The 14413-nt window shown below is 32.4% G+C and overlaps 1 protein-coding gene across 1 annotated transcript in view; it reads right to left on the minus strand.

The window, feature by feature from the left end:
• Positions 1-14413, minus strand: part of LOC129231375 (alpha-mannosidase 2x-like) — an 88905-nt gene that overhangs the window by 43689 nt on the left and 30803 nt on the right. Inside the window, exons 8-11 of the mRNA XM_054865671.1 lie at positions 13093-13270; positions 10189-10391; positions 6959-7147; positions 3625-3736 (exon numbers count right to left, since the gene is read on the minus strand). Coding sequence (XP_054721646.1) covers positions 3625-3736; positions 6959-7147; positions 10189-10391; positions 13093-13270 — 682 coding nt within the window. The remainder of the gene's footprint in view (positions 1-3624; positions 3737-6958; positions 7148-10188; positions 10392-13092; positions 13271-14413) is intronic.

The following is a 14413-nucleotide window of genomic DNA, read 5'->3' on the forward strand; positions in this document are numbered from 1 at the left end:
TTCTCCTTGTTACCAATCGAACGCTCTGTCGATCGATCTATTCAGCTCTGTCAGTCACAGTGCAAGTTAAAGTTATAAATTTAACCAAAAACCTCATTCTGGCTCTTTAAAACAGTTTTTTTTCTGACAGAAAAAACAATTTTTAGACTGAGGGTCTATTTTTCATCAGTAGTCTGCACGATAAGCTTTAAAATAAGGTGTAAATCAAAGAAATCGATCAAGAATTGAGGAACATCTCGCGTAGAAACAAAAAACAGGCTACAGAAATAATATATTAGGGTTATTAAATAAATATAAAAAAACTAAAAATAAATATAAGCCCAGTGGTTTAGAATGTTATCAAGTACTACTGAATAATTACACCAGTGAAATAGTTTTATAATCGATACACACATAAGACAAATCATGAATTCAAAAGCAGAATTGAATATTTAAATTTTTGGTCAAAAAGGAAGGGGCTCTGACTGTTGATCCTTCTATTCCGCTTTTGAATTTATGATTTGTCTTATGTGTGTATTGATTATAAAACTATTTTAATGATGTAATTATTCAGTATAATGGTTGCCGCTTATATGAATCACATTTGTTCTAAACAGTTTTGATTCCATAAAGCAGCTAATTCAGTACAGCTGGATTTTGTTCTATTTTTGAATATTTGATTCATCAAAGCGGTTGATTCAATCAATCACTCATTCAATTGACCAGCGTCCACTGTAGTACTTAATAACATTCTAAACTACAGGGCTTATATATTTTTCTTTTTAGTTTTTTGGTTTTTACGCAGTTCGGTTTTTTTGTTTTTATTTAATAGTTATTTTTTATTTTACTTTTTAGTTACTTTTTATTGCCATTAAACTCATGATGACGCAAGTTCGAAAACTTTGTCAGTCAAATCTTTCTCGCAAAACTAAAAAATCCCGTTAAGAAAGTACACATAGCGAAACTCAGTCTCCTGAACACAACAAAAACAAATGCAACATGTTAGAGAAAAACATGAAAATCAAATTGGTAGACTTGGTAAACAAAAAATTCAGGCAGCGAAAAAGCTACTTGCATGCTTTGCTACACAAGCTTTGCTACACAAGCTTTGCTACACAGGTAGCGTGTGTGAGCGACACAATCTTGAACAGACAATATGGCAACTGGTTGTTGATATGGTGAATTTTGATTACTGTTAACGTGCTGAAGCAAGGATCATCAAAATTGGCCAAAGTGTTTAGCCTCTACAACACCACACAGGAACAAACATACATAGATTCATAAACACATTACCCTCCTTTGTGTTGCTCACATGCAATCGGGTAAAAAGGAAGATAGCAGAGATTTTTAGAATGAGACAAGAAGAGAATCGAGTGTGTATGTCCACTAGTGTTAATAAGATTGGGAGTACGTGTGACATGTTAGAGACTGATCCCGCAGGGTATGTAACTACAATCAGAGGTAGAGCTGGAAAAAGTTCTGATAGAGACTTTATATATAGAGATACTAGATAGAGAGATTATGACTATTATCAAGGTTCTTCTCAAACAGGCAAGGTGCCAAAGATAGCAAAAAAGAACACCAGTACAAGAGTGTCTGTGGTTATCGCATCAAAACTAGCTTCCACTCTAAACAGGGCTAATATAAGTGATAGAAAAGCCATTTTGATAGTAGCCGCTACAATAGAAAGTATGGGTCAAAATGTGGGTGACTTTACACTTTGCCTTTGTCTTCTTTTGGTCGAGTGGCTAACTATTCGCTCTGAATTAGCCATCAACTTACAAAAAACTTTCCAATCTATGGCTACAGCTCTTTTGATAGTTCACTGGGACGAGAAACTAATGCAAAATATATCCGAAAAAACAAGGGAGAATCGCTTGCCTGTATTAGTATCAGGACCAAACATTGATGATCAACTGCTGAGTGTTCCTGATTTAGAATCAGGAACAAGAATTGCAATGGCAAATGCCGTCGGAGAACTGGTAGACAAATGGGAACTGACTGAGCTCATATGAGTTATGTGCTTCAATACGACACACAGTAATACTGGTAATAAAATTGGAGCATGTTTGAATTTGGAACAAAAGTTGGGAAAGCAACTTCTGTATTTTGCTTGTCGGCACCATATTCTAGAAATTGTGATTTCTGCTGCATTCATGAAATGCATGGAGTGGACCTACGGTGCTGCTTTTCAGCGATTTCAGCAGTCACGGTCAATGATAGATCATTCTAATTTTGAGCCTGGAGAGAAAAACGCTGAAGTGTTGGTAGCTATTCAGAGCTATGCGCAATCAGTAATGGAATTTGCACTAAGCCAACTTCTGATGCCCTATGCAAGAGAAGATTACAGGGAGATGCTGGAGCTTGTTGTAATTTTTCTGCGTGGAACTCCTTTTTATGGTTTAAGTTTCCGTTTCCCAGGGACGTTTCACCATGCCAGATGGATGATGAAGATTCTGTATAGCTTCAAGTTGTGGATGTTTCAGAACCAGTTCAAACTTGCAGAAGGAGAAAGGGAAGGTATTCTTAACATCTGCATCTTTATTGTGAAGGAATACCTGAGAGCTTGGTTTACTGCAAGCCTTCCTGTACAAGCACCAAGAAATGGATTGGAACTTCATCAGCGTCTTGATGCATATAAAGAGGAAAACTCAGAAATATTAGCTGTGGCCGTCGAAAAAATGATTTGGTATCTTTGGTATCTCAATGAGCATCTTGCGGCATTCGCTTTCTTTGATTCAGATCATTCAGAAGAGATGATTCAGATGTTTCAGCGGAAGAAAAGCGAGAGATGGTCAAAGCTCTTCATGAATGAGATGATGAGGATGAATCATTAAAGCCCGCAAAATTTCAAAAGGGGGATATTGATAAATTGATAACTTAGACATTATCCAGTTTTGTGACATAAAACACTAACATCTTTTTCAGCCTACTATGCATTGATTGGGAGTTCCTGCAAGTTGATCCTGAGCATTGGGAACTTCAAGATAGCTACAAAAAAAAGTGAAAGTTGTAAATGACAATGCGGAGCGTGGCATGGCCCTAGTCGAAGCGTTTGCTAAGACTATTACTAAAGACGAATAGTAGAGCCAGTGTTGTTCAGGACCATCGAAAAAAGTATCGAGGTTGCAAAAAAAGGAAACCTAAAAATTAATTTGAGACCGAATGAGCGAGTTACTATATACTTTATCAATCTGATTTGCCTTTTATATTTTCTCAGAATTTGTTTCGTTTTCATATTTTTCTGTATTTGATTGATTTTTTATATATATATTTTTGTTATTGCATAATTTCTTTTTTCAGTAACTTTATTATATTCGTTGCATTCACATTTTGATAATATTGCAAAATTTGAATGTGCCTGTGCCCCCCCCCCCCACCTTTAAATATAAATATATTTTACCAAAATTTTACATAAATTATCCTTGTACATGGTGGCACGAAATAAGAGGGTAAGTCAGACAAAGATACGAAGTCGTTTTTTTTTCCCATACATTTCTGAAGCGCCTTAAACCACATACATTTTTTCTTAGAGACTCGGATAAATCAAGTTAAAACATTCTTCAACCAAGCTTAATGATTCCAAACATGCTAATAATACTATAAAATAACAGATGTCTTAGATATTGCTATAAAAGAACTTACTGTCTGCAATAATGCAAACTGCTCGTCAAGCACATCTAAAAAATTTGGTGCTAATAGAAAGACTGCACATTGTCCAATAATGTTTCTCAGCTTTTGAAAGGCTGCAAACATCCTAATGAATAAAAAAAGAAAAAAAAATACGAAATAAGTTCAACTATCATCCAGAAAATATTTAGGTAAGGCATGTTTAGTGCAGATTTTGAGATATGAAAATTATTTTTAAGCACTAAAACCAGCCATAAATTTTTTTTATCAAAACAAATAAATATAAACTTAAATGTTTTTATAACAACATATTAATAAATTGTTATGTAGCTTCAAATTCACAGGTAAAATAACTGAATCTAAACAGGGTTCCATTTTATTTTCAGAACTGAAATTTCCCAACTTTTTCAGTTTCCTGAAAAAATTCCATGACATTCCAGACTTGAGTTTTGAATTTGTGGCATCTCCATTTGAATCTAAGAATCAAAATTTACCTCCAAACATATGCAAAAACAAACTATTAAGCACTTTCATTACATAAAGTTGATATCCATTCTTTAATTCTTCAAATTGTGTTATAGTCAGTACAGTCAAATCTTGATAACTCAAAGCTTATACTTGAACATTCCTTTATCTCGAAGTTTTCATTGGGTCCAAACTCTTGAGACTGTTGTGGAAACTTCCCATAACTCGCACTACCGATAACTCGAACGGTTTAGCCAGTCCCTTGGGACTTCGAGTTATCGAGAGTTGACTGCGCTGACTTCACATATGAATATGTATGCTAATTCTGATTTCAATTCAATGGCTGAAGAACACAATAATGTACTTTTTGCAGAAGTTCATGATGAAAAAGACAATGTTTTATCAGGTTCATTTTTAACTTTACAGGTTCCAAAAATTTAATTGTTTTCCCTGATGTTTTGATCAAAATATGACTCCAGGTTTCCCCTGACTGATGGGAGCCCTATCTAAAACAGGCTGAATCAATTAAAAGGTTTTAAAAAGAGCAAAAAAGGATTTTAAAAGTAACAACAACTGGGTCATTTTCTTTAAGCTGCAACATTCTTGTCTTTGCTCCAAAAATATAGATTAACTTGTATAAAATTCAAACTGATGGTAAAATGCTTAAAAACATGTTTAGATGTTTGTAAAATTAGCGAAAACAAACTCCCTATTATTATTAATCATTTCAAACATGATATTGTCATTCCCCTGTGTATCTTTACCTCCACCTTAAAGTATGTAAATTTTTAGTGTGAATTATTTTTTTGTAAATGCATCCATTTATGAGATATTTGCTATCTTTTATATCTGTATCAAGGAAAACCTTACAACAAAAAACAAAACAATTTCATTTGTGAAATTTATTGAAAGCCTATGGGTATATATTTTGCTTTTACATATAAAGGTGTGTTTAATGAACGTAATACAGTTTATTAAGATCAAATTTGGTGAATTAGGCCAAAATAAGTTAAAAAAGAAATTGGAAACACTAAATGACTCAGTCTACGTAAAGTTGGTGACGGGAGAACCTTTATTACTTTATCCTCAGTAATTATTCCAACATCATCCGCACCATGTCAAGAAAAAAGTGTCACTATTTCTATTTGTTCTTGCAAATTCAACAGTATTTTTTTAGTTTGTATCATCATCTTCCAACATTGAACCTACTTTATGGTTTACTTTGATGTAAGTTTAACAAATACATAATCACCAGATTTAGCAGTATTTGTGACTGAACTATCAATGACCTACTAGGTCATCATAGTTTTCTTGTATTTCACTAATACAAATGTTTAATCAGAGTTGCTTTTGATTTTGAAATCACTTACCCCATAGTGAGGGGACCCACTTACCCCTTTATAGCAAAAATTTATGGGGTAAGTGGGACACCTTCTCTTATACACTTATTTATAATATTTCATACAAAAAATCTTGTTGCTGTATGAACTTTAATGTAAACTATATGAGAATAAATAATTATCAAATAAATAAAAACTAACCTAGAAACACATTTTTGAAAAATGATGGTTGAACTCGCAAATAAAATGTTTTTTTTTTTCAGATTTTTTTTTTTTTTGACTGAGTGCTATAACTCAGAAAAAAATTCCATGAAGCCCAAATATGTGCAAAACCAACCACTCTGATGAAATTTAACATGATCAGTGCAAAAAAGTTTGAAAACTTCATCCATATTTCAGTTTTAGGGGGGTGACCCACTTACCCCAACCAACCCTAAATAAAATCAGTGAAAAAGTAGACAGCAACTAGAAGCAGGCGCCAGAGGCAACATTTCAAAACAGGATAAACTAAAACTTTCATACAGCAAATGTGCATCAGAGGTGCAGAAAATGTTCCCAAACTTTACCAGAACACAAAATGTTTGTCTTATATTTCACCAACCTGTAATTGTAATGCATTTTTAAAACAATTGTTTCATGACATCCAAATTTAAAGAAAAATTTCTTCTATAATAGGTTTTAAAAATTCAAAACGTTTAAAAAAAAATTTCTTCTAGACAAAGAGAAGAGATTTGAATATATCCTTTGATAAACAATGTGATACATTTAAATCCAAAATGACAGTTGAAAAAGAAAGGAAAATGCCTTTTTAATGTAAGATCATAAGTATACTGTAATAATTTTTAGTTTCTGATTTTTTTTCCTGTGTAGTTTGAAATTGTTTCTCTCATCTTTAACATGTTTTTGATTAGCCAACTTAAAATTTCATATTGCTAGCATCAACAAAGGCATGCAGCTTTAATTTTTTTGATGCATTTTTGTCTCAAACCTACTCTTTGTTGCATTCATTATCCAATGTGCACTATCAATATAATTTTTTGGTAGAGAAATCTGATTCTTTCCCATTCTTCCAAGGATGCTGATCTAACTCTTTGTTTTTGGTATCTTCTTTGCTTCCTTCTGCGCTTTATATTTTGAAGAAGTAGATTTACAGAACTGAACCAGTTCTATCATATTGTATGAGCAAAGACCATTTTCTTCTCTGGCATCATTCACAGTAGCAGTAGTCCAGTTTTCAAGAGCAACACTAACATTCATAGGCCTTTCAAATTAATCTTTATCAATGTAGTTTTCAGCTACAAGTTGTGGAAGTATACTTCCCAGTTTTCTGATCAATTGCTTTAAACCTTTCAATAACAAAAGATGTAAACATTGTGATAAACTTATTTTCTAAAAACTCCTTGACCCCCATAAATAACTGTTTCTAAACTATTTTCTATAATAGTAATAAGTATGTGAATATAACAGTGATAATATAAAAATCAGACACATAAACTATTAATTCAACATGTTATTCAAAAACGACAACACATGAGTTTTCTTACTTTGATGCATAATCTATAACTACATGGTCCTTGGATGTTCCAGTAATGGCATCATGATGCTGGAAAAGACTTAACGTTCGTCTAGATGCCACTAAATCACTCATTAAGATTGCAATATATGGAAGAACAGACGACATTACTTGTTTGTCTATTTTTGCAACCATTAGACTGAAGAGAATTTCAGCTCCCCTGATAGAAAAGATTTTACTTCAAACAGGGACAAATGTATCAACAAATATGTATCCAATATTATCAACAAATATTTATCTAATATTATCAACAAATATTTAAGGTGTTTGAATAAGGTTACTTTAATTCTTCAGAGAACCAACTTAACACTAGAACCGCGGATGGGGTCATTTTGACCCAAAAGCAATTTTGTTTCAGATTTCCTCAAAAAGTTACGAATGAAATTGAAAAAAAATTCGTGACTTTTCCTAGTTTTATACCAATAACAATCTGTGAAATTATGATACGTTAAATACTTACCACTTTTTTGTTTTTAATACCTATACCTAAAACCGCGGAATGGGTCATTTTGACCCCAGTATAATCACAAGCACTTAAGTTGCAGTTCAACGTTTCCTAGAATAGGAAAAGCTTTTTCAGTCCTCTCTCAATTTCCCAGATGAAGGCAGAACAATACTTCAAAGTCAGTAAATTGTTACTGGTAACAGAAGTGCAGGTGGGGAGGGGGGCGTCTGCATTAGTAGTAACAAGTGTTGCAGACGCCCCCCCCCCCCCCTAACGTTATTGTTCCTTGTGGGAAAAATGCGTCTGGTTAGGGTATTCAAGGAATGTTTTCTTTTTGATGTTTTTTGTTTCGGCCTAGAAGGGAAAGTGGTGAACTGGTGCATATCTAGTTCTTTATGACTTCACAACTGGTTGTTCGCATTGCCTTGGATAGTTTGATTGTACCAGTCTGTTCGATTTTTTGGCGTCTTGTTTACACGGAGATAAAATTGATCTGGTATGAAAATGGCTGGAAGAAATAGGCGTAAATTAACAGTTAGCGAGGCCCTCGAATATGTGCGACAATTATCGGAAAATGAATCCGAAAACGATAATGATGAAGAAATTGTTTTCAGCGATGATGAATATGTGCCCCCAGATGAGGAAAATATTTCCTCAGATGAAGATACCGTATCTAATTTTTCTGGACAGTGTACCAGCAGAAAAACTACTTCTGGGAGGAAAAGACAATATGTACATAAACGAAAAAAGTTGTCAAATTCAAATCCAGATGAAATAAAATCTGGAACTTTTGTTACAAATGGCGAGGCCCTTGAATATATGCAACAATTATCGGAAAATGAATCCGAAAACGATAATGATGAAGAAGTTGTTTTCAGCGATGATGAATATGTGCCCCCAGATGAAGAAAATATTTCCTCCAATGAAGATACCGTATCTAATTTTTCTGGACTATGTAATAGCAGAAAAACTACTTCTGGGAGGAAATTTACACCACATAGTGAAATGAATAAATGATTAAAGTTAATGGGAGATAATTTTATAACTTACTATTATATTGTATAATCTTAGTATTACTCTAGTCCATAAAAAATATTTTTTTTTTACCTCTTTCTAAACATCAAAGAACCCATTTTAAGCTTTGGGTCAAATTGACCCCTGCCCGCGGTTTTAGGTATACGGAAATTTCCGCAGTTCTAGTATTAACAAATATATGCCACACAAACAAAAATAAAATTGCATACAGACATTTCTTGCTCTATCAGGGGCTATTCTATGTGTTTGGACAAACTGTTTGGTTTAAGTACATATTGTGAGAGAAGATGTGCATTAATTACATAATATACAAGAAAAAAGACCCCTCACAATGATTTTTTTTTTCTTTTTTGCTTTATAAGCATGACGAAAAACATTTTATGCATTCAAAACGTGCAACTTGTTTATTCTATGCAATAAAATTCAAAAGGAAGATTAGCAAAAATTGAAAATAATAAAACCAGTCTCCCTGTTATACTTTCGAATCAGAATAAGTATGATAAATCATTGAGGCTATAAAATACAAAAAAAAGATAGTTTTCCAAAATTATGTTTGTATAGTTTAATATATTATCATCATAAACATTTTTTGAAGAGTACTTCCCTGATGTTTCTTTTCTTCTCTTCTTTGCTATAAAGATATATTTTTTTCCCACTTAAATTTTGTTTCCAATAAAAAATTCCGGGATTTCGTATACTTATAAGTTTTAAGTACATCGGTACTTGCTTTTTGTAATTAAAGAGTTAGTATAATATCTAAAGAATCCATGCACCTAGCAAATGTTCTTTTTACAGGTAAACTAACTTCATGTTAATTTTCAACAGCTGTATTTGCATTATTATATGAAAAAGTGTTAATTATAGTTATACTATAAATATTGAAGCAATTCTTCCTTGTGATAAGATTTTTCAGATAAAACTTTAAACCAGATTTTCAACTTTTTATTTTGATAATAATTAAGTTAACAACACATCTTGAGTTGTCTGTCCCTGTCTCAATTTTTATACTTTTTATTTTTGTTCCGAATAGTCCCTAACCGTAGTACTACTGACTAGTGATACTAATGCTGCAACTGAGAGAGTATTCAACATTATAAACAGTTTTTACGACTAGTGATAAGATACAGCTTTGAAGGGTAAATCATTCACCAAGATAAACTGTGATGAAAAATGCATCAACTTTTATATGATGATTTGAAAAATAAAAGGTTCCTAAGAAAAGTCTAGGCTTCAGAGAAATAAAAGCATAAACATTTCAGCAAAATAAATAAAAGAAAGTATTATTTAATATTTTATTTTAAAATGATAGTTTTGCTTTAATTCTCTATTTATAAGAAAAAACATTGTATAATATAAATTGTGTAATGTAATTATTGTATACATATATATTTCAACCAACATGGCTCATCCACACAATATCAATATTGATAAAATACTTTGTAAAATAATATATGTAAAAATTAAGATACATAACATTCCAAATATTGAATTTCAAAACCTGGTCACCATTGAATAAGAATTTTGTTTTTAAACTTAAATAGATCTTAAAGAAAGCAAAAAAAAAAAAAAAGGGAAGGACGATTTTATTGCTATTGATAACAATCTCCAAATTAGAGTTATAAATATAGTTTACAACTAAAAATTTATTAAAAAAAAAAAAGACAGAAAGAAAAAAAACTATGTCATAAAATATCATTGAAACATTAGTATTTAATTATTACCTTAAATGGGCCTCCAAGGCCCTATCCATATTTTTATAAAATGGTCTTGAAGTAAAATAACCACTCCAATAATGATCATCTCTATCAGCATAAGTGAAGAAATCTCCCACGAGGGAGGGAAAATCAGAAGGCATATTTTTATCATCTATACCAGTATCTGCTCTAAGTGAAGAAAAATAATCTTCTAAAGTACCAAACTTTGCCTAAAATAGAAAAGAAATGTAATACATAAACAAGCAATGAATGCAATGAAAAATTCTTAACACTAGAATTACTAGAGGGGTCATTCTGATCCCCCCCCCCCCAATAAAAAAAAACGAATTTTTGTTACGAAGTATTTATTTATCCATTTATTGACAAAATTTCTTGTCTCCTTCAAAGTGTATTCACCATTAGAAGCAATACACTTGTGAATTCTTTTTTTCCACCGTTCAAAGCTCCTCTGGAGCTCTTCAACTTTGATTACATTCAGTGCCCTCTGCAAAGCAGTTTTGACAGCCTCTACACCATCAAATGCGTTACTTTCAGAATTTTTTCATCCACAGGAACAGAAAAAGATCAAAGGGGGCTAGGTCTGGCAAATACGGGGGTCGAGGAACCACTAGCCACCCCTGAGAGGCCAAGTAGCAGTTAACAGTTAAGGCCGAATAATTCCTCATTCAGAAATTTTTGTCCTGAGCGTATGGGAGCGTTATCATGGTGAAGGAACCATTCACCTGAATGCCCGCACGCGTTCCAACTCATTCCAGTTTCTTCAGAAATTTCGTCAATCATAAAACAACGATTCTTGTTGATTTTTTGGAGGATTTTTTTCAATGTTTTTATCATTTCGAGATGCTGAAGGGTGCCCAGAACGAGCATGATCTTCAGCACTCATCTCACGTTTAAATTGCCCAAACCACTCGAAAACTTGTGTATGGCTCATAGCATCATTCTTGAAAACTTGTTGAAGCATTGGGTGAGCTATTCTGTTGCCGACTTTTAAAGCAGGAAGCAAAATTTCAAGCAAACTCCTTGTTCTTTTAATCTTAAAGTAGATCTGTCATAAAGAGTTCAGGAGGAAAGCAATAACACTTGAGAAAACTAACACTATGATCAGACGTTATCAACTACACTGATGCCACTTGCACAGCTGTTTTATGAAGCTCTCTACTTGAACCATCTAGCTGGAGAACATTCCACTACATCTGGGATCGGCTGGGTGCCATTAGTCCGATTTCTTTTGGGTTCCCCTTTGTATGCAAAAGTTCTTTATTTTTAGAACTAAAGCCTTATTAAATTCAAATGAAAATGAAACAATGGCTAACCTTATGGTAGCCATTCAAAACCTTCCACCACTGCCTTGTAAATACAACTGGCTCAAAAAATTCACTTATAACACTAGATTGCTGCTCTGGATTCATGAGTAACAGCAACATTAGTTTTCCCCACCTAAAAGGCTTATTTTTTAAATCCAAACTTATGACTGTCTATTACCGGACCCTTGTCTATTTCTGGTGACCTTAATATACATGCAATATTTTTTATTTTCTAGGCAGTAGGAAATAGATTAATTATTCTTGATAATTCAAGGGCAGTTACCTTCCAAAATGCTACTAAAAAGCATATTTGTACAATTCATACAATTTTCTATACAAAAAAAGAAAAAAATACCAGGAGAATACATATAAGAATTGAATATCCAAGTTAAACACATGAGTTTATCAGGGTTTCAAAAAATTCAGGATAAATTAATGCACAGAAAGACAATCTTATAACTTTTACTTTCTCATTAGGAATAATGAGTGTTTGTTGTTTGTTAATAGCAGAGCTGATGTCCTCAGTTTTAATTCCTTTTTTTTCTTTTTTTGTTCGACTTTTTCTGAAGAAGAGATTTTTAAAGCTCATAAAATCTCCATTTCTCTTCTGCAAAAGCTCCCAAAAGTGTATTAAAGGAGAAATATGGGTTTTAAAAGTAAATATCTAAGTCTTCAAAAGTAAGTTCAGCTGAAGTTTTTTGCAGAAAAATAAAAAAAAGTTTGAATTTAGTACTCTGAGCAATAGGCTTCTTAAAGTATCAAGTTAAACATTTTAAAGATCATTAGTGCTCAGTGATAATATGACTTTAGTCTTCATAAATAAACTGAGAAAGCTCTTTCCTTTTGCCATGACACTGAATATTTTTATGAAAAATTTTGATATTTTTGATAAATTTATCATAATCAAATATATTTAGACCTACTGAAGTGTCATAACTAAATGAAGGTGTAATATGATTATCTCTGATGAGAAAAATCGAAGACAAAATAGAAATTATTGTTTTAGATGATCATAGCATGGCTTTTAAATTAAATAACAAGCTTACAAAGCTAAAATTCCTCTTAAGAAGAAATTTCAATCATTATGGGTTTTAATATATCTTTAAAAAAAAGTGAAACACTGCTAATCAGTAAAGTTTAATTTGCTAAGAAGAATAATGCACAATAAAGCTGAGATTTACTAATTTCAGCTCTGCTGCCAACTGTTGCAAATTGATGATCCTAAATAAGGGTGAAATTGCAGTCTCTGGAATCTGTAACAAGCTACTTGGTAACAAGTTTGCCTTGCTCCTGGAAAGGACTAGTAACTCTCAACTTACTAATTAATTGTGCGTAAAGATGCCCAACTGTACCAGTTAGCAAATAATGTCCACTTAGACATTTCATTATGTAAAATAGAAAAATAGCAAAATATATTTGTTAAAAGTGGGTGAAAAGTTACATTTTTAGAACTCTAAAATTAATAAAAGAGCTTTGAACAAAGAGTATTTATTTAGCAAAATTTGTAAGATGCTGCCCGACAGATTTATTTTTATTTTATGCAATTACAATGGTTATACAATTCACACAAACAGAAATAGACATATTATGCTGTAAAAGTATTTACTTCTGCATGCCAATCATCCCTGCTGTTTATATAGTCAAAAAGCTTTTGGTAATTATTAAACTGTTGATCCCATTCATTAGGTTTATCATATCGGAAGTCATCTCCTAGCTGAATCATTACAACATTACTTCGAAATAATTGTGACTTTTTTCTGTATTGGTCAAGTAACATCCATGCTCTGAAAGAAACAATATCACAGCATTTATAATCATCTTAAGTATTTCAAGAAACTGACTTTTCTATTTGGGAACAAAGTTAGATCATTTGATACTTAAAATATACTAAATAAAAAGAAGTGAAATTTGTTTGCATGCCATTATATTTAAACCTTCATTAAATGCTTATTCAATACATTTTTCAAATCCAAATACATTAAACCAACACATAACAGAAAGAAAAATCCATCATATAAGATGTATGATACCAGAAATCTATGTAAGTGATAATTAAAGCTCTCAGAGAAACTATAAGATTCTGAAAGTACAAATATTCCATTTGCATTTAATATGATGCTCCTTATGATTAAAGTGAAAAACAAACGTAAATAAAAGCCAAATTCTTAAGAAGATACAGCAAATAGCTATTTCAAAGCTATAATGGAGCCTCTTCATCAGTTCAAAAAGTTCACCTTACAACCAGAAAGTTGCGAGAGGTCTGACGTCAAATACATGGACACCAGTACTTAAACTAAATAGGCCAATGAATAGGAAGTCACGACACAAGATGACAAACAACCATTTAGCAAACAACAAGCCAACTCCAGGGTGCGCCGCAAGGGGGAGAGACAACCAATTAGAAGCCAGGAAACAGAGGAAAAACAAAAAAAAGAAAAAGCATTTATAAAAATTGCTTCCAAATATCAGGAAAAAATGGAGTGTTGGAAAAATGATCAATTAGAGAATGAAAATTTTTCCATAGTAAGCTTCTCAGAAATTGAGGTCATACATTGAAGAACATTTACTAATGATTTTGGCAGTTGAAAAATCAAAACAGTGGCCAGAAGTTTAACAATGCTGAGGGATGGAAGAACGAGCAAGTTATGTTTAAAATAATTTTTTTGTTCTTTCAGACGGTGCTTGAGAGCACCTTTAGTCAGATCAACATAAAAATCCACACCTGGAAGAAACGCTATAATACCCCACTTGCTATGGCAATCAATGTGATGCTTCAAGTTTGTAAACTTTATCTAATTTACAGGTGAAAAAGCAATATCCTAGACATACTTTTAAGATAAGAAGCTTTAATCATGATGCTCCTTATCTGAAGAAAATATTTTTACTTTTTGGTCTACTTTTAGCCAATCCATGTATGTTTTCATTTA

The sequence above is a fragment of the Uloborus diversus genome, chromosome 10, assembly GCF_026930045.1.
Source record: "Uloborus diversus isolate 005 chromosome 10, Udiv.v.3.1, whole genome shotgun sequence".
NCBI lineage: Eukaryota > Metazoa > Arthropoda > Arachnida > Araneae > Uloboridae > Uloborus > Uloborus diversus.